The sequence below is a fragment of the Ipomoea nil genome, unplaced genomic scaffold, assembly GCF_001879475.1.
Source record: "Ipomoea nil cultivar Tokyo-kokei standard unplaced genomic scaffold, Asagao_1.1 scaffold3016, whole genome shotgun sequence".
NCBI classification, from domain to species: domain Eukaryota; kingdom Viridiplantae; phylum Streptophyta; class Magnoliopsida; order Solanales; family Convolvulaceae; genus Ipomoea; species Ipomoea nil.
This window is the reverse complement of record NW_017619444.1, coordinates 1,699,425-1,721,425: the sequence shown is the minus strand read 5'-3', so window position 1 is coordinate 1,721,425 and position 22,001 is coordinate 1,699,425. Positions and strand designations below refer to the sequence as shown.

The 22,001-nt window shown below is 45.0% G+C and overlaps 1 protein-coding gene across 1 annotated transcript; it reads right to left on the bottom strand.

Annotated features, from left to right (window-relative positions):
• Nucleotides 1-20,575: 20,575 nt before the first annotated feature.
• LOC109163266 (uncharacterized mitochondrial protein AtMg00810-like) lies at nucleotides 20,576-21,736 on the bottom strand. The gene has a single exon (XM_019312020.1). The coding sequence runs from the start codon at nucleotides 21,734-21,736 to the stop codon at nucleotides 20,576-20,578; it is 1,161 nt and encodes a 386-aa protein (XP_019167565.1).
• Nucleotides 21,737-22,001: the final 265 nt, after the last annotated feature.

Here is a 22,001-nt window from a genome sequence, read left to right as displayed (position 1 = left end):
GAACTCCGTGGTATTTCACTACCCGGTTTACGTAAGCTTGAGCTAGTTGCGTCATCGTCCATGTTTCTTTCATGGCAATGAACCGCGCTGTCTTGGTGAGTCGATCCACTATGACCCAGATTTTATCCTTACCGGTTTTTGTTGGGGGTAGCCCTCCGACGAAGTCCATGGATATGGAATCCCATTTTCCTTGTGGTATTTCAAGGGGTTGTACGAGTCCCTTGGGTTTGCATCGTTCGGCTTTTACCCTTTGGCAATTCAGGCACTTGGCCACAAAGTCTGCGACTTCCTTTTTCATATTCGGCCACCAAAATGATTTCTTTACGTCTTGGTATAACTTGTCACCGCCTGGGTGGACGGAGTAAGGGGAGTTGTGTCCTTCCTCCAAGATCTGCTGTTTCAAGTGGGGGTGCGTTGAGGGTACACACCACCTCCCTTTGTAGCGGAGGCTGCCGTCTGGGTGTGCTTCGAAGGGGCCCTCTTTCCCTCGAGTCAGGTCGCGGCGGATTTTATCTAGTTCCGGGTCCTGTTGTTGTCCTGATTTGATTTCCTCGAAGAGGGTGGGCACGGCCTGTGTGTTGAGTAGATAGGCATGGGGGCGAGTTTGTCCCTGCTCTATTATTTCCAAGTGTAGCCTTTGGAAGTCCCTGTACAGATGGTCCGGTAGGATCCACGTGGTGTTAAGGGAGTGATTTGTCTTCCGGCTTAGGGCATCTGCCACCACGTTGGCTTTTCCCTCGTGGTATTGAATGTCTAGGTCGTAGTCCTTTATGAGTTCCAGCCATCTTCGTTGTCTCATGTTTAGGTCTTTTTGAGTAAAGATGTACTTCAGGCTCTTATGGTCGGTGTAGATCTTGCATTGTACTCCATACAGGTAGTGCCTCCAGATTTTCAGTCCGAATACGATAGCGGCTAGCTCGAGGTCATGGGTGGGGTAATTCTCTTCGTGGGTTTTGAGTTGCCTGGATGCGTAAGCTATTACCTTGCCCCTTTTGCATTAGTACGCATCCCAGCCCCTTCTTGGATGCGTCGCTGTAGACTTCAAACCCATTCGATCCGGAGGGTATGGCTAGCACGGGTGCAGTGGTTAGTTTATCCTTTAATTCTTGGAAGGCCGAGACGCAGCCGTTGTCCCAACGGAAGGGGGTTTCCTTTTTCATGAGCTTAATGAGGGGTTGGGCTATCTTGGTGAAGTCAGGTACGAACCTCCTGTAGTAGCCCGCTAGACCTAGGAAGCTTCGGACTTCCGAGAGTGAGTTCGGCGTGGTCCATTCTTTAACGGCGCGAACCTTAGCGGGGTCCACCCTAATCCCTTCTTTGGTTATCACGTGGCCCAAGAAGGCTACGCTGTCTTGCCAGAATTCGCACTTGGAGAATTTAGCGTAGAGTTGGTTCTGCCTGAGGGTTTGCAGAGATATGCGTAGGTGCTTCTCATGTTCTTCTTTATTTCGGGAGTAAACTAGGATGTCGTCGATGAACACGATGACGAAGTCATCTAGGTGAGGTCGGAATACTCGATTCATGAGGTCCATGAATATGGCAGGCGCGTTAGTGAGGCCGAAAGGCATTACGGTAAACTCGTAGTGGCCGTAACGTGTCCGGAAGGCCGTTTTCTGGATGTCCGGTTTGGCCACTTGGATCTGGTGATATCCGGATCTTAGGTCGATCTTCGAGAACACCCCTGCCCCTTTGAGTTGGTCGAATAAGTCATCTATTCGGGGAAGGGGGTACTTATTCTTTATAGTAACTTGGTTGAGTTCTCGGTAGTCGATGCACAGGCGCATGCTCCCATCCATCTTCTTAACGAATAGTACCGGTGCTCCCCATGGGGAGGTGCTGGGCCGAATGTAACCCTTATCTAGCAGTTCTTGGAGTTGTGTTTTCAGTTCCTTCATTTCCTTTGGTGCTAGCCGGTAGGGTGGTTTAGAGATTGGGGCGGCGCCCGGTATGAGGTCTATGGTGAACTCGACCTCTCTGGTCGGGGGTGCCCCGGGAATCTCGTCTGGGAAGACGTCGGTGAACTCGTTCACCACTGGGATGGCTTGTGGTTCGGGTGCGTTGGCGTTGAGGTCTTCGACTGAGCATAAGAAGGCCTCGTTTCCTTGGCCCAGATACTTCTTACTTTTCATCATGTTTATCAGCTTGATCCCTGGATCCTGGCGGGCACTGCGGTACGACACCCTCTTACCGTTTGGCCCTCGTAGGACCACTTTCTATTCTCCGCACAGGATTTGCGCTTGGAACTTCCCTAGCCAATCCATGCCCAAGATTACTTGCATCCCATCCAATTGAAACTGGATCAGGTTACTGGGAAATTCCACTCCCTGAATGGTGATCATTACATGTTCGTATATGCGATCACATTTTATGACCTCGCCTGAGGCCACCTTGACTTGGAGTCGGACCTTGGTGGTGGCGTTAAGACCTAGCTGGGCGGCGAACTCGGTTGCTATAAACGAGTTGGTAGCCCCTGAGTCGAATAATATGACAGCTGGGGTGGCGTGCACTAGGAAGGTTCCGGAGACTATGTTGCTATCTTCGATCCTGGCCTTGCTTAGGGTGAGGATTCTCCCCCGGGTAGTCGGCGCGATGGTTTGGTCAAGTGGGGCGGTTTTGGGGTTCTTAGCTTCCTTGGCGAGAATTGGACGACTCCCTTCGGGTTTCCTTTTATACCCCAGTTGCATCCCTGGAGGCGGGTCCGCTACCTGTTGTAGCTGACATGCCTTGGCATAGGCCTCTCCGAGGGTCTTTGGTTGTTGGGCAGCCAAGGACCTCTGGTTTTCGAGCTTAAGGCCCGTTAGGAATTTCCGGACTTTGATCCCTTCGGTGGGTACTAGCTCGGGGGCGAGGCGAGCCAGTTGGCAGAATCGTCGGTAGTATTCTGAGACCGGGGCCGTCCCCTGTCTTAGATTGAGGAATTCCTCGCACATGGCGGCCTTCAGGTGGTTGGGGTAGAACTGTTCTCGTAACTGCGTCTTTAAGTTCTCCCAGTTGAATCCGGGGTCTTGCTCGTACGTAGGCCCCTCGCGGGCCCACCAGTTGTCGGCCTCGTGCTTGAAATAGAAGGAGGCTATCCTGACCCGGTGGCGTTCGGGGCATTGGGTCGCCCTGAATACCTTGTCGAATGTCTCAATCCATTCCTCGAGGGTTGTGGGGTCTTCGTCTCCCGAGAGGGTGGGTGGTTGATGTGCCGAGACTTGGTGGTGGATTTCCAAGTTCTCGTCTGTTGGCAGAGGTTGGGGTACGATAGTACTTAGTGCCTGGGCAATTTGGGTCAGGCGTTGTAGGGCTTGAGTCAAGATTTCGTGAGAGGGGTGTCCCGGTGCTCCTGACTGTTTCTTCTTGGGTGCCATTCCTGGCGATTAAAGGTCGATATTATTTTGTGTTTCAAGCTTGATATGATAAGTGGGGGAGGGATTCCTAATATTAGAGAGGGATAAAGTGGGAGGAGGTTATGTGTAGGTTTCACAATCTCACCGCGCGTCCTAAGATTCCTGAATCCTATGTTCCTAAATATCTAGAGTTCAGGCTTAATGTCCTAAAGTCCGGTCTTAAGAGTTTTTCATAGGGTCAAACTTAGGCTCTGATACAACTATAACACCCCTAATTTTCAAGACATTTAAAACTTAATAATAAAGGTAACATCTTATTAAATCTCAAAGCGTAACATAAGTGTACGGGGTGCTATGCCACACCTGGGCTAGAGAACCCAGGTGCACAGGCTGTCTAACTACTATCCTCTGGAATATAAATGCATAATATGGCACGCAGGCCGAAAGGGAAAACTATACTACTTCTACGCTCCAGTTCTAGCGCGCTCCGGTGCTCTAATCCTCTGTGCCTGAAAGCCAAATATATCTGTTCAGCGAGAGATGCTGGTAACCCACTCCAACGCGTTGAAATACAATACATATAGAGATATATATATAGATATACGAAAACCATTTTGAGCATGAAGATATATCCTACGAACTCTAGCTTTAAAACCGGGAATGACTCGACAGATAAGGCCAGACACAAGCAACAGTTATAACGAGCATATACAGTTCACAATAGATAAGGCAGATAAGGCAAAGCATAACAATAATCACCACCCATCATAATCAATCCCCAACATAAATCCCACAGTCGCATTCCTCCAAGGCACTCATAATCATAGCTCATCCATATCACAACACATAGCACACTTTGTTGGCGCCACAGGACCAATCGCATGCCCATACATGAGGGTCAGCGCATATAGCTCTGACACGGCCCCGCAGCACCCTGCCCCGTATCGCAACACGGAGGGGTCGATCGCAACCGACCGATGAACCGCAGCTCATCATAGTGTTTGATCGCAACCAAATAGTGGACCGCAGCCCAAGAGAGTGTGTTATCTGACTGTAGCCAGGAATTCCCATCTGACTACAGCCAGCCTCTGAACCGCAGCTCAGGAAAGATGTCACCTGAATGCAGCCAGGAATTCCCATCTGACTACAACCAGCTTCTGGACCGCAGCCCAGGATACCGTCATCCGACTATAGCCAGGAATTCCCATCTGACCATAGCCGGCTTCTGAACCGCAGCTCAGGATAACCAATCCGATCGCAACCGAATTGGGATAACACGCACACATAACACATAGCAAGCACATGCAACCCACATTACACCTTGGGAAGGGGGATAAAACGTATAACAAAACCTATGCGTGATCCATCACTTACTAAGAATAGTCCTAAGGGGTTCATACTCCTTCCACCTAGGTCAACGGGATACCAATTCAACTAGCATGCAATATAATAGACTCATAAACCTACGAACGGTACCCGAAACATCAAACTAGACATAGGCACGACAAACGGGGTCCGTTGGGACACCACGGGGATCGGGGAAACATCAAACGGGGAAGCCGGGGTCCCGAGGGGGGGGAATTTCCAGCGGGTAGCCGGTGGGTGGGGGTCCACCCGCCGGCTGCCCGCCGGACAATACTGTTCCGGGCAGCGGGTCACCGGCGGGCAGCTGCCCGCCCGCCTGCTGCCCGCTGCCGGAACAGTGTTCTCGGCCGTGGGTAGGTGGCGGGTCCCCTACCCCCCACCTACCCCCCACTGACTCTTTCATCAAGTTTTCGTCCCGGGAACCGTTGTGGAACCCGAAACCATGCTTAGACACTTTTCGACGTAATTAACGACAACACATAGACAATTAACGGATCGAATACGATAAACGAACGGCACATAACCTATCATGCTTTACTAATCATAATCCACACCCAAACATGTGATTTCCCCACCCGATAACCCAAGAATAATAACATACGATACAACCTAGGGTTCTAATTATTTTTATATCAACAAGAATGCGATTCATCTTCTAATTGCAAGATTCGGTAAGAATAACACATAAACATCGAGGATGCCAATTAATCACCAAGAACATCATAATCATCAAGAACAACACATAATCATCAAAATCCCAATTAATCATCAAGAACATCATAATTATCACGAAACTCCCAATAGCAAGATTATCAAGATTCCCCATGGAATCATCAAATCAACATCAATAATAATTACCATAATTTCGCCATTCGCAATAATATGGGGGAAACCCTAAGGGAAATCATAGCTATGAAAATAGGTTTTGTTGAGACATGGGTTACCTCTTAGCCTTAATTAATTCCTTGGCTATGAAGGATCTTTCTTTAAGCTTTCTTGATTTCTTCTAAGGGGATTCTTGGAGCTCTCCTGGGGTGATGGGCGTGTATGCGTGTGGGAGGGGGTTTTAGGTGCTCCCTAAGTTCCCTATTTATAGATCCAAGGGTTTATTTAGAGTTTATTCCTATTGGGTTTAGGGGTTGGGTTTATATAATTGGGCGCATGGACTATGGTGGCCTTTTTCCCTAATTAACCATTATAATTTATTCTTTCTCCTGGGTTATTAACTAATTAATTAATTAATCAGTTGGTTTTAGGGTCCGTAACACGGGGTGTTACAGTCTATACCAAGCATCCAACGAAATACTAACAAGGAAAGCATGCCAAAGATTGCCAAACAAGGACAACTACGAAACACAAGATAGCACCCAAGGCAACAAAGAACACAACGCTCTCGTGGACACAAGGATAGGCTCGAGGAAACAAAGAACACAACGCTCTCGTGGACACAAGGATAGGCTCGAATACAAGGGTTACCTGCTAACTCCTCCTCCACCAGACCCTCCGACTCCGCCTGCGAACGTGCCATCACGAAAACTCTCCCAGGCGGCCTAGCTCCGACAGCTCCGCGACCTGAACTCCCTCCTGGTGCTCCTCCGGCTCCCGGGGGTGGCGGCAACGCTCTCTAACCGGAAAGCTGGGGACACTCCGCGACTCTATGACCAGCAACCCCATAGCGGAAACACTTAAACGCCTGGCCATAGCAAACTTCGCCCGGATGCACCATCCCACACTTGCGACAACCAACCGACTTAGCTTAAACCGGAGGCTCCATCCTAACTGGTCCTTGAGAAGAAGATGACACAACTCTAGCCGGAAAACTCGGTCGGGGCTTCTTGAAAGCAAAAGAACCTCCACTCTCAACTCTCTTCCTAGCCATCTCAAGCGAACTCTTCTGAAGCTGCTGAACACGAAATAGATCCGCGGCACACAGATACGCATCCTTGAGGTAACTGGGTCTACTCACCGTCAACGCTTTTCGTGCTTCATAATTCAGACCGGCAACGAAACGCTCAACTTTGGCAAACTCTATAGGCACCAACACCCTCGCGAAGTGCGCCAGCTCTAGGAACTTCTTGTGGTACTCCACCACAGATAGGGATCCTTGCTGTAGATGAAGGAACTCATCAAACATGGCGGCTCGCACATGCGCTGGGTAGAACCTTTCGTGCATTCTGTCCTTGAGCGCGGTCCAATCAAACCCAGGCTCTTCAAGGAAGGTTGAACTCCCTCATGAACCCACCACAGATCAGCTTCTTGGCAGAAGTAGAACGTTGCCAGTTCTACTCTCCTCTCTTCGGGACAGCCCACCACGGTAAAAATCTTATCAAACACCCGTAGCCACTCTTCAAGGACTACAGGGTCTTCTTCACCAGCAAAGGAAGGCGTCTGATGCCCGGACACTAAACGACCCACATCGCAGTGCCCAACCGGAGGCGGAGGCGGCGCAGCTTGATTGTTGTTCAACAAAGCATCACTGAGCGACTGCATCGTCTGCGTCAGCTGATGGAGATTCTGAGCGAGCTGCTCGTTGGTCGGGGTCTCTGGGGAGCAAGCGCGAGGACGAGGAGGCATCGCACTTCTGCTACCAAAAGAGCAAGCAAGCAAGACAGAAAGCAACACACAGCTCACCGCGCAACCTAGTGTCCTAAGTCTAGCACTTATCTTCTTAAGGTCGCTTAAAGGTCTCAAAACACGCTTAAACACTTAGAAAGTCTAGACTTAACTCTTCCTAGGCTCTAAACCTAGGCTCTGATACCAACTGTAACACCCCCCCAAAAACAAGACCTAAAAACAAGTCTTAACACATGCAGGTTAACAACAAAACTAGCACAGCGGAAGATAAATGGAAACTGGATAAAAGAAATCCAAACAGGGGTGTTATGCCACGTATACCACACTAGGTAACGCTAAGGCGACAATCTGCAAGTGTATCACACTAACCCAAAAACATGAATCTAAAAACAATCTAAAACCATTGGCGTACAGGCCACAAAAACACAGTCTAAAGATACAGGTGCTAAGCTACCACGCTCTAGACATCGCGCTCGACTACTCAACACCTGAAAGATACAAAGATAAACATCGGGACGACGCCCGATCAGCGAATAATGCTGGTAACCCACCATTATCGTTAAGTATCATAAATAGGTAGATATAAGATATAAAAACCATTTTCGAAACGGAATACATATATATAAGTCAAAAGCCAAGATCAAAAGACAACACAATACTCACCACTTACAAGGATAACACCGGGAAAACATCCCAACCACAAAGATTAACCACACACAAGGATAAAGACTCACCCAACGGCAACACATGCCAGAACACCACAAGCCTCCGTGACTACACACGTCACGAGAGAAGATCACACAACACCGGCTTTAAAAGCCCTCGCAACATCACCCATCACGAGTTGGTATGCCTTCCTTATGCCCTGTTCCAACCTTATGACTACCCCCAATCTTGTACCTTCAAGCCAACCATTACCTCCAGAATCCCCTGTACAGCCAAGTCCAACCTTATTCTGCCGGGACCGTCGTCCCCTACCAACAGACCACCAACGAACCACCACCAATCACGGCAACACATGCCCGGATAACACAATGTTATCCCCCAATCACGTGAACATTTCTCGAAGGAACACAACTCCATAATCATGTCACGGCCACCACGAGGACCGTTGCAATACCTTGGTGACTAGCATCTCATACCACTAATCGTGCAATCCAGGTAGAGCCACACACGCACCACCACTCACACGAGAGTCAAACAACGGATTACAACGAAGGTATGAAACATACTCAATCAAGGAACGGGTCACAACCCAACAACAACAACGATGAATAACAGAAGTTATCATCAACCAAACGGAAGGTACAAATAACGCACACGCTAGTATTAAGACAACAAACTAGCATGCTTAACAACGGGAAAACTCAAGATAGTTCCGAGGAACACACAAGACACCTCTTGGTTCAACGAAACACAATGTTGAACACTTAGCATGATTCAAGGCACCAAAGTCCTTCTTGGGTACCTACCATATAGTTCTAGACCTACGAAACATCAAGAAGACACTCAAATAGTTCCACAAAAGAACAACGGGAAGTCAAAAGATCAAATACCGAGACAACCAAATCACGGGGAACAAATCCCGAACGAACACCATTGTGTTCCCCGCGGGTGGACCCACGGATAGTGCCCCACCCGTGGTCCCGCCCACGGGAGCACATCCCCACAGGCCTATGTACCCGCGGATAGGCCGGCGGGTGGTGCCCCGCTCGCCGTTCTGCCCGCGGGAACATCCCTGTTCCACAACAAATCCCTTCGGGGATTTTCTTCTCCAAACACAAATTCAAGTCCAAAACATGCCTAATCTCACCAAACACAACAAAATGACTTGAACCAAGGAAAATGCCAAGCAATGGCACAAAGGAATCCTAAACACAAGCTCTAGATATGCAATATCACAAGATAAATGCATAGACCCTCACATTTCATAGCAAAGAACAAGTAGAATCCAAGAAATCACATATAGGTAAGCAAAATAGGTTTTGTAGAGCATGGGTTACCTCTTGAAGACCAAAAGACTTATCTTACACCACAACAAGCTCTCTACTAAGCTCACTAGCCAAACCCACTTCAAGATCAAACCAAAAGATCATAAAGATCCCACCTTTAAGAAAAAGACAACTAAGATGGAACCAAAAAGACTAGACAAGCTTAGATCTTACCCTTCTGGATGCCCAAATATGTGTAGGTTTCACAGTCTCACCGCGCGTCCTATGGTTCCTGAGCCCAATGTTCCTAAATACTTAGAGTTCAAGCCTATTGTCTTAAAGTTTAGTCTTAAGAGTCTTATCCTAGGGTCAAACTTAGGCTATGATACCAACTGTAACACCCCGAAATTTTTAAACTTTTGAAGCTTATATAATAAAGGTAAGTTCTCATTAAATCCCAAAACATAATATAAATAGTACAGGGTGCTATGCCACACCTGAGCTAGAGAACTCAGGTGCACATGCTAACTAACTAATATCCTCAATAATGTAAATGCATAAGCATGGCACGCAAGCCAAAAGGGAAACTATCTACTTCTACGCTCCAAGATTCTAGCGCGCTCCAGTGTCTACTCCTCTATGCCTGAAAGCCAAATATATCTGTTCAGCGAGAGATGCTGGTAATCCACTCCAACGCGTTGAAATACAATACATATAGATATATACATAGATATAAGAAAAACCATTTCGAAGCATGAAGATATTGCATAAGAGACTCTAGCTTTCAAAACAGGGAATAAACTCAACAGATAGGGATAAGCACAACCAACATTCATAATCAAGCATGCACAATTCACAAGCGTTGGGAACAGATTCGACAGATAGAGATAAGCACAGCTAATTGTCATAGTCAAGCATATACAGTTTACTAGCATGTATCCTATGGTCACGCCTTCATAACAATCATAACCTCAAACCATCCATATCTCATCACATAGCACACTTTGTTGGCGCCACAGGACCAATCGCATGCCCATACATGAGGGTCAGTGCATATAGCTCTGACACGGCCCCGCAGCACCCTGCCCCGCATCGCAACACGGAGGGGTCGATCGCAACCGACCGATGAACCGCAGCTCATCATAATGTTTGATCGCAACCAAACAGTGGATCGTAGCCCAAGAGTAGTCATATGACCGCAGCCAGGAATATGAACCGCAGCTCATGTAAAACGTTTGATCGCAACCAAACGGTGGACCGCAGCCCGAGAGTGTAAATTTGACCACAACCAGCTTCTGAACCGCAGCTCAGGAATAACCAATTCGATCACAACCGAATTGGGGTATCATGCACACATAACACATAGCAAACACATGCAACCCACATTGACACATCGGGAAGGGGGGAGAAATCGTATAACGAAACCTATGCGTGATCATTCACATACTAAGAATAATCCTAAGGGGTTCATACTTTTTACACCTTGGCCAATGGGATACCAATTCGACTAGCATGCAATATATAAGACTCATTCATCCTACGAATGGTACCCGAACATCAAAATAGACATAGGCACGATAGACGGAGTCCGTTGGGACACCACGGGGGTCGGGGGAACATCAAACGGGGAAGCTGGGATCCCGAGGTGGGGTAATTTACAGCGGGTAACCGGTGGGTGAAGGGTCACCCGCCGGTGGCAAACTTCCGGGCAGCGGGTGCCCGGCGGGCAGTCGCCTGCCCGCTGCCGGCGACGTCCATCCTGGTTTCGGGTAGGTGGCGGGTCCCCTACCCCCACCTACCCCCCACTGACTCTTTTTCACCAATAACGCCCCGGGAACCTTTGTAGAACCCGAAACCATACTTAGGCACTTTAAAGCGCAATTGATGGCAACACGTAGACAATTAACGGATCAAAAGCGAGAAACATACGGCACAAATCCTATCATGCTTTCTAAACGTAATTAACACCCCAAACATGCGAATTCCCACCCAATACATCAAGAATAACATCATACGAGTTTCACATTACATCCTAGGGTTCTAATCACAATTAAATCATCAAGAACGTAACCCATCTTTTAACACTAAGAAACAATACGATTTATCAAGAATATCACACAATCATTAGGAATATAGGTTTTTCAAGAATATCACACAATCATCAAGAATCTCTTTCCATCATCAAGATTATCAAGATTACCCAAGAAAGCATAACATCAGTTATCAAGATCACACCATCAATATTATAAACGAATCATCTACACAGAAGAATGTAGAGGGATGCCTAGAGGGAGATCATAGCTAGGAAAATAGGTTTTGTTGAGACATGGGTTACCTCTTAGCCTTAATTGATTTCCTTGGCTATGAAGGGTCTTTCTCTAAATCTTTCTTCTTTCTTGATTTCTCCTAGGGGAATTCTTGGAGCTCCTTGTGTGGTGAGAGATTATTGTGGTGGGGGTTCTAGGTGTCTCTTATGTCCCCTATTTATATATCTAAGAGTCCTAATTAGGTCCCAAATACTATAGGCTTCCTAACTTGATTGCCATAATCTGCAAGCGCACAGAGTCAATCACAGTATAAATTCCTGGAGTATTCCAGGGTCGATCCCACGAAGAACACTATTAACTGTTATCTTAAATAATCAATTTGTTGATTAGGGAAAACGCAAATAATTAGAATTAATATAATTAAAAAGAATATTTATGAAATTAAAGCAAAGAAAATTCCAATTGAGAGAAGACTAGGGATTTGGGTTCACCTATTAGATAATTAACTAACTCTCCTAAGTATTAATTCTTATGACTATAGTGATGATTGCTTCAAATATATCCTAATACTCCGTCGAAATACTAGGTTGTATCCAATTAACTGTGATCATTCGTCGATATCTCACCAACATTAATTAAACCCATTAAGCAACAATCGAATATCACCACAAATACCTAAAGATATGTCTAGTTTAGGTCAATTGTGTTTATCTTACGAGTTCTAGGTTCATAATTCACCTGTCAGTTCTTCTTATAAACCCTGATATTAGAATTATGCAATGGCCAGTCACACAATCCACAATTAAAATACATAAAATAAATATAATCAAGTTCAATAATTAAACTGAAATTGAAAGAATCAACACATGAAAAATAGTCAATTAATCTAATCAAGGCTAATCCAAATCCCTAATTAAAGTTCTAGCCAATAGTCATAATGAAATGCATAAATTGTTCAAGAAACATCATTCTAAAAATTTAAACAAGAAATTAAATAGGAATGAAGGGAGATAATTCAAGCCTAAGAAGATAATAGCTGAAGCTCCGTTGCCGCTGCTACGTATGCCGCAGCGCTGCAATTTCTCGTCGCCCAGACCTTGCTCTCTTCTTTCGGATTTTTCCTTCGTCTTTTACTTTCTGCTTTTCGTCTCTTCCGTAATGGTGTTCTGCCGAAACTCAAAGATGAAAAACAATTTAATAAGGGCTCTGTTTCCCTTCTTTTCTTACTGCCGTGACAATCTAAAACAAAGAAAAACAAAAATAATATAAAATAAAATAAAGTTAAAGTAAAGACAGTTATTATTATAACTAATAACATAACTTAATTAAACTTAATTATTAAAATACTTATTTAAAATTTAAGATATAAAACTACCAAACAAATAAAATAAAACTCCTATTTAAATTAATAAAAATGCAACATTAACATAATATTTATTCAAACCCATCTAAACTAATAACATATAACTAAATATAATATTTATAATAAAATTAACCCTAAAACTTAATTTATTAATGAAAAACACTAACTAAAATTACTCTAAATAATGCCAAGAAATTAAGCTTACCATAACTCTATTCCTTTTAGGACTAGGGGTTGGGTTTTTAGAGGTGAGGCCCACGGACTATGGTGGGCCTTTTCCTAATTAATTATTGTAATTTAATTATTTCTTTGGATAATTGGTTAGATGATTAATTGGTTTTAGGGGTCGTAACATGGGGTGTTACACATCAAACGGGGAAACCACCATCCCGAAGTGGGAACACCCAGCGGGTGGCCGACAGGTAGAGGACCACCCTTCGGTTGCCCGCCGGCGGTGAAGTTCCGAGCAGCGGGTGCCCGGCGGGCAGTCGCCTGCCCGCCGGCAACGCCGCAATTGGGGCAGCGGGTAGGTGGCGGGTTCCCCTACCCCTACCTACCCCCCATTGACTCTTTTTCAATATATTGGTCCCAGGATCTTTCGTGGAACCCGAAACCATGTTTAGACGCTTTTGAACATAAACGACGACACCACGTAGTCAAATAATGGATCAAAACCAAGAATCATATTGAACCCATCCTAACATGACTTCTAAACATAATTAACACCCGAGCATGCGAAATCCCACCCAATTATATCAAGAATATCACCATACGAAATCCCCCATTTAACCTAGGGTTCTAATCATATTCAAATCATCAAAATCATAGTTTATCTTTAAAATCAAGAACATCAAGATTTATCAAGAACAACACAAAATTATCAAGATCCTCTTATAATCATCAAGATTATCTAGATCAACACATAAGATCATCTCATCAATCTTCAAGATCATATCATCATCATTATAAAAGATTTATCAAGACACAAGCATAGAGAAGGAGCCAAAGAAAAAGATTATAGCAAGGAAAATAGGTTTTGTTGAGACATGGGTTACCTCTTAGCCTTAATTAATCCTCCCTTGGCTATTAAGGTTCTTCTCTAAGATTTCCATCCGATTGATCTCCCTAGGCTTGGTGGTGGTGAATCGCCCGGGAATATTTTCGTGTAATATAACTATGGGTGGTAAGGGTTCTAATTGCTTTCTAATCCCCTATTTATAGAATCAGGAATCATAATCATAATCTGAATAATAAAAGGCTTACTTTCTTTATTCCTAATAGATATATAGGTCTAGGATTCCTAATTGGAATCTGATTAGTAAAATATTTACTCTCTTTATTCCTAATAGGCTTAAGACTCTAGTTTAGGCAAGGGTCCACAATCCATGGTGGACCATATTAATTAATTAAAGGGAATCCTAACCAAATTAAATCCTTTTTAATTATTATTAACGGAATTAATTAAATAATTAATCCGGGATTGGAGGCCGTAACACGGGGTGTTACACTCTCCCCCCCTTACAGGAAGCTTCGTCCCCGAAGCTTTAGAAATCATTACGAGGATAACGATTCAAAAGTACGGCGGTCATATAGAGAAAGTGTTCTACGGGGAAAATATATAATTATATATCTATGTATACTGAGTTTTTGGGAACGATTGGGTTAAAAGGATAAAGAGAGTGGACGATTCGGGTTTCAAACATGCGGACAAGGTAATTTTGGAAGTGGGATCAAGGTTTTCAAAGTTGCAATTTAAGAGATAAGGTTGCCACCTTGTATGGTATCATTTGAAATAAGGAGTCAAGGATGAGGTTTGGAATGGTAGAGTGGATTTCCCAATGAAATGGTATTCGATAGACAAGGGAAGGAAAGGAGTTTGGCTAGAATAGGGTTAAGGATTCTCGACTTCGAGCGATTATTCCTGTTTGAGACTTGATTATGACGTAAGGACGAAATAACGATCCTTTTTCTTTAGGTTTGGCTCTGCTTGACTCTAAGATTTCCATTGATCTATTCTTTCCAAGCTAAACTCTCATCCATTCCTATCGATTTTGAAGGAATTCTCGTGATGAATCCCGTGCATACTCTCCCAAAATGCCCGAAAGTCTTGACCTAGTCGGTTGGCATCAGAGAGTCCAACTACAACTTCCATGTGTAATGCAATTGGTTGTGTCTTTTCGAAGGCGTCTTGCAGGTCACGGACTTTTACCATGGTCACCACTTTTAAGCAACCCATGATTCCTTACACGAGACTTGCGTTCATCAATCGAGGCACACAAGTGCGCAATGGATCAATAAAACGAGAAGTCAAGAAATCATCATACCGTACCAGTGGGCACGAGGTGGGCGGTCGATCGCCTGCCAAGGTCCTGTCAGGGTCCCGTCAGTGTCCCGTTGGGGGCCCGCTGGAACGCAATTGTGAAGAGGGAAACTCTTCGGGAAAAGTCCTGAAAACGCACAAATTTAGGTCCAAACACTTCTATGCTCATATGACCAACAAAAGGGACTTGAATACATAGAATGACTCATCTAACAACGTTATTGAATCCTAAGCACGAGTTCTGGATGAGTCAAGACTCTCGCATGTCCTTCATTGTTGCTTAGTAGGTCGGGTCTGGTTTCCAATTAGCAACCTCGTAACCTTCACAGGGTAGTCAGTTATAAACCAACTTTGTATTTTCATTGCCTTAATTAATGGCAAGCCCTCTTGGTTTTTCCTTGAAGTACGACTTGTCACCCGGTCCCTGTTTAATCCTTTAGTGACCAAATGCTTAGTTATGCCTTTCTCTTCCTTGAAATGCATTTGGTTGACTGCTCTCGATGTCGCATGGCGTTTGGCGATTTTGTGTGTCTCATGTACTTCTTACGGTGCCTTAAAACCATCAAGGTCCTTATTCCAAAGTAAGATCTTTATTGCAGGGAAGCTTAGTGCATGACACTTGACACGCCGAGTCCTTTTCAATAACTATCCTAACACTAACCTAATAAGCATCAACCCTCATGCCACTTTAGATGAAGCAAGGGGTTTACACCACTTGTGGGGTTTTAGCTATCGTTCGAAAGGGAGGGATACAGGTTTAGAGCAGTGGCAATGATTCCAAGCTCATAACGATTTAAGGTTTCCAAGGATAGATTAGGTACAACAAAGAGTGAGTGAAGGCATAATGTGTGTTTAATTGCTTTCAAGGATAATCAAGGGTTCGAGGCAAGGGTTTCAATAATTAGGAATATCGAGAGGCTGAGATTCGAGGGCGAATGATATTTTAAGCTGAGGCAAAGGGTTCACAAGTCAACATGGCATGCTTACCTTGCACGAAATGTAACACCCCGTGTTACGAGTCCTAAAAACCAATTAATTAATTAATTAATAGCCCAAGAGAAAGAATGAATTATAAGGATTAATTAGGGAAAAAGGCCCACCATAGTCCATGGGCCCTCATAGATAAACCCAACCCCTAAACCCAATCCTTAGTTCCAAAAGGAATAGAATTAGCGAGCTTATAATATTAGTTCCTAATTAGGACTCCTAAATATATAAATAGGAGACTTAGGAGGCACCTAGAACTTCCCACAAACAATAACGCCCCACCACCCCAAAAGAGCTCCAAGAATCCCCTTAGGAGAAATCAAGAAAGCAAGGAAGCTTAAAGAAAGACCCTTCATAGCCAAGGAATTAATTAAGGCTAAGAGGTAACCCATGTCTCAACAAAACCTATTTTTATAGTTATGATTCCCCCTTAGGGTTTCCCCCATATTATTGTGTTTGGCGAGTTATGATAATTATTGTGGATGTTTGATGTGATGATCCCATGAAGGATCTTGATAATCTTGATATTGGTAGATTCTTGATAATAATGATGTTCTTGATGATTATGCGGAGTTCTTGATGTTTATATGTCGTTCTTGATAATTGTTTGGCATTCTTGATGCTTATGTGTTATTTGTACCGAATCTTGTAATTAGAAGACGAATCGTATTCTTGTTGTTATAAAAGTGATTAGAACTCTAGGTTGTATCGTATGATATTATTCTTGGTGTATCGGCTGGGGAAATCGCATGTTTGGGTGTCGATTACGTTTAGAAAATCATGATAGGTTATGTGCCGTACGTTCCTCGTATTTGATCCGTTAATTGTCTACGTGTTAATCGTTAAATTGCGTTGCAAAGTGTCTAAGCATGGTTTCGGGTTCCACAACGGTTCCCGGGGCGCAATTGATGAAAAAGAGTCAGTGGGGGTAGGTGGGGGGTAGGGGACCCGCCACCTACCCGGTGCCGAGAATCACCGCCTGGCAGCGGGTGGCCGGCGGGCAGGCAGCTGCCCGCCGGTGACCCGCTGCCCGGAACAGTAAAACCGGCGGGCAGCCGGCGGGTGGCCCCCCACCCACCGGCTACCCGCTGGAAATTCATCCCAACTTGGGATCCTGGCTTCCCCGTTTGATGTTCCCCGTTCCTCGTGGTGTCCCAACGGACTCCGTTTATCGTGCCTATGTCTAGTTTGATGTTTCGGGTACCGTTCGTAGGTTTATGAGTCAATTATATTGCATGCTAGTTGAATTGGTATCCCGTTGACCTAGGTGGAAGAAGCATGAACCCCTTAGGACTATTTTTAGTAAGTGATGGATCACGCATAGGTTTTGTTATACGTTTTCTCCCCCTTCCTAATGTGTAATGTGGGTTGCATGTGCTTGCTATGTGTTATGTGTGTGTTACCCCAATTCGGTTGCGATCGGATTGGTTATCCTGAGCTGCGGTTCAGAAGCTGGCTGCGGTCAGATTGATACTCTTGGGCTGCGGTCCACCGTTTGGTTGCGATCAAACGTTTCTATACGAGCTGCGGTTCGTCTTTTTTCCTGGCTGCGGTCAGATGACATTCTCTTGGGCTGCGGCCCACTATTTGGTTGCGATCAAACACTATGATGAGCTGCGGTTCATCGGTCGGTTGCGATCGACCCCTCCGTGTTGCGATGCGCGGCAGGGTGCTACGGGGCCGTGTCAGAGCTATATGCGCTGACCCTCATGTATGGGCAAGCGATTGGTCCTGTGGCGCCAACAAAGTGTGTTCTGTGTTGTGACATGGACGAGTTGTGATCATGAGTGTCTTGGGGGATGTGACTATGGGATTTATATTTGGGATTGTTCATGTTGGGTTATGATCATTGTTTATGCTTTGCCTTATCTGCCTTATCCGTTGTGAACTGCATATGCTCGTTATAACTGTTGCTTGTGTCTGGCCTTATCTATCGAGTCATTCCCGGTTTTAAAGCTAGAGTTCGTAGGATATATCTTCATGCTCAAAATGGTTTTCGTATATCTATATATATCTCTATATATATTGTACTTCAACGCGTTGGAGTGGGTTACCAGCATCTCTCGCTGAACAGATATATTTGGCTTTCAGGCACAGAAGATTAAGTCACTGGAGTGCGCTAGAACTTAGAAGTAGATAGTTTCCCTTTTTGGCCTGCGTGCCACATTTACGTATTTACGCTTTGAGGATATTAGTTAGTTAGCCTGTGCACTTGGGTTCTCTAGCCCAGGTGTGGCATAGCACCCCGAACGCTTGTATTTATCTTGGGATTTAATAAGATTCTACCTTTATTATAAGTTTTTAAATGTCTTGAAAATCTGGGGTGTTACACGAAAGATTTTAAGAACAGGCGTTGTTCAAGCACTACTTCTCTTCTTGCATTTAATTGGCGCTCTAGTTCTCTTTACACGTGGTCTCCCACTTCCGTTACTCCTTTTTCCCCGGATCTGTTCCTGATTTCCCCGTTGTAGAAGTTGGATTCGGTGAATGTCGGCGGTGCTAGCACACACCTCGTCGAGGGTCGTAGGATCTTCTTCCCTTGCGAAGATAGGCAGGTGATGGTTTGAGACTTGGCGAGCCACGACTGGGTTCCCGTTTGGGGTGGTCGGTTGTCGTTATCATAGATGGTGTTGCTCAACGTCTAGGCGACCCGAGTCAACTGTTGTAGGTTTTGGGTTTACACCATTCATGGGATTTTAATAAGGATTCCAAAGGGGAGGGGTATAAGATTAGGGCAACAACAATGATTCTGATGCTCCTAATGATTTTGGGTTCCCAAGAATTGGAGTTGGGTACAACGAAGGGTAAGCAAAGGCATAATGGATGTCGGTCGTTCCCAAGAATAACCAAGGGTAATAAGACACGATTCAAATGCAATAGAAGTATCAGGCGAATGTGATTCGGAGATTAATAGTTCAAACGAGGCAAGAGGCAGAATAGGCTCAACTTTCTCCAAGGATTAACCAAAAAGTCTGCCCGTCCGCTGTTTCATTTCCTTGTATCAATAGACGTCCTAGTCCTCTTTTCCATTTTAATCTCTATCGTAATCTTTTCGTATCCAGATAAATCAGCTTACCGTGGGATGTATGCCGCTTACTTGAATCCGGGGTCGTGGTGATTGAATTCGGGTTGTAAGTAAAGCAGTCTATCTTCTTCGGGTTGACCGCATGTCCAGATGTAAACGCCACATCTTAACTGCTCTTGCTTTAACAGACTTCCGAGTCTTCCTTCTTCTTAGTCACAGTCTTTACTAAGTCTTGGTCAGGTCTTTAGAGGGAACAAGAACGAGGGGTTCAATCGAGTAAGTGTACACTACTCGGTTACGGAGGTAAACTTTCTTACTTACCTGGTGTTTTAACTAAAAGGAGTAAAGCTGAGCAAGGAATAGGTATAGGTGTAACACCCCGTGTTACGAACCCTAACCCAAACCAATTATTTAATTACTTACCCTAAAAAGAGAATTAAAATCCATTGATTAACTAAGAAAGGTCCACCATAGTCCATGGGCCCTTATCCCTAAAACCAACCCCTTAGTCCTATAAGGAATAGAATTAGCAAACCCACACCATTTAAACCATAATTGGGACTCTTAGATATATAAATAGGGGCATAGGAGGCACCTATAACCCACACCATAATAAATATCACCACACAAGAATTCCCAAGAATCCCCCACCACCAAACGTAGGAGAAATCAAGAAGAGATCTTAGAGAAAAGAGCCTTAATATCCAAGGAATCTAATTAAGGCTAAGAGGTAACCCATGTCTCAACAAAACCTATTTTCTTTGCTATAATCTTCTCCTTTGGCTCCTTCTATATGCTTGTGTCTTGATGAAATCTTCTATGATAATTATGATATGATCTTGATGATTGATGAGATGATTTTATGTGTGATCTTGATGATCTTGATGATTATAAGAAGATCTTGATGATTGTGTGATGTTTTTGATAAATCTTGATGTTTCTTGATATTAAAGATGAACTATGATCTTGATGATTTGAATGGGATTAGAGCCCTAGGTTAAATTGGGAATTTTATATTATGATGTTCTTGGTATATACTTGGGTGGGAATTCGCATGTTCGGGTGTTGATTATGTTTAGAAGTCATGATAGGATGTGTTCACTGTGATCCTTAGTTTTTATCCGTTATTTGACTACGTGGTGTCGTCGTTTGTGTTTAAAAGTGTCTAAGTATGGTTTCGGGTTCCACAAAGGATCCCGGGACCCAAGTATTGAAAAGGAGTCAGTGGGGGGTAGGTGGATGAGAGTGGAACAGTTTCAATCAATTCATAACAGAACGGGAGAATACAAATATAGACTTAAGAGAGAGAGCTAACAACTAGGCTAAAGACTAGATCTCTCAGAAGTCAATAACAACATTATTATAAACTATACAATAAAAGATCTATAAAATATATGGCTAACACTCCCCCTCAAGCACAAGGTGAGTGAGACACCACATTGAGCTTGTCACGCAAAGCCCCAAACCGAGCTGCTGGTAGTGGTTTGGTGAAGATATCCGCTAGCTGATCTTTGGTAGAAACGAAGTGAACCTGAAGCTGCCCTGCAGAGACTTTGTCCTGAACAAAGTGATAGTCTACCTCAACGTGCTTCGTACGAGCGTGAAAGACTGTATTGGCACAGAGATATGTGGCTCCAAGATTGTCGCACCATAACGTCGGAGCCGTCAATGAGCCTAGACCAAGCTCATTAAGCAATGAAACAACCCAAGTAACCTCTGCACACGCATCTGCCAATCCCTTGTACTCAGCCTCAGTGGACGATCGTGCAACTGTACGTTGCTTCCGGGACACCCAGGATATCAGATTCGACCCCAAGAATACGGCGTAGCCACTAGTAGACTTCCTGTCAACTGGGCACCCAGCCCAGTCGGAATCAGAGTACGCATGAATGTCGGCGGATGCAGACGCAGAAATCAGAAGCCTGTAGTCCAAAGTACCACGAACATAGCGTAACACACGTTTGAGGAGCCCCCAATGTTCTACTGTGGGTGAATGCATGAACTGACATAGGCGGTTCACCGAATAGGATAGATCCGGGCGTGTGATGGTGAGATATTGCAGCGCACCAGCAAGACGTCGATAAAGAGTCGGGTTGTCAAACGACTCCGTGGACTGACTAACTGGCTGAGAAACAGAAGCGGGAGTTGCAAGCGGTTTACAGTCGGTCATACCAGCCCATTGTAGGATGTCACGCATATAACGGCGCTGGGAAAGAACTAGCCCTCCGGGAACACTTAAAGTTTCAATGCCTAAGAAGAACGTGGGAGTTCCAAGATCACGAATCTTGAATGCTGCAGCTAATTTACCGAGTAATGTGTCAACTAGGGATGGTGCATTCCCAAGCATAATGATATCATCCACGTATACGAGCAAAAAGACTCTTGAGTCCCTTGCAGAGTAATGGAAAAGGGATACATCCGTCTTCGAGGCAACGAAACTTGTGACAAGTAAGAAATCATGCAAACGCTTGAACCAGGCCCTCGGGGCTTGCTTTAACCCATAGAGATACCGCTGTAAGTGACACACATAATCGGGCCGATCCGGGTCCTCATAACCCGGCGGCTGTCGCATGTAGACCTTCTCGGCTAGATGTCCATTCAAGAAGGCGTTATGGACATCTAACTGACGTAACGTCCACTGTCAATATATGGCTAACAAGGTGGGGATAGGGGGACCCGCCACCTACCCGCTGCCCGAAGTTACGCCGCCGGCAGCGGGCAGCCGGCGGGTAGACGACTACCCGCCGGGCACCCGCTGCCCGGAGGTTCATCGCCGGCGGGCAGCCCTCCACCCGCCGACCACCCGCTGGGTTTTTCCCATTTTGGGACTTTTGCTT

Excerpts from the sequence above, each read along its gene's own strand:
- LOC109163266 (XM_019312020.1), bottom strand. The coding sequence starts at position 21,736 with ATGCGACAGCCGCCGGGTTATGAGGACCCGGATCGGCCCGATTATGTG.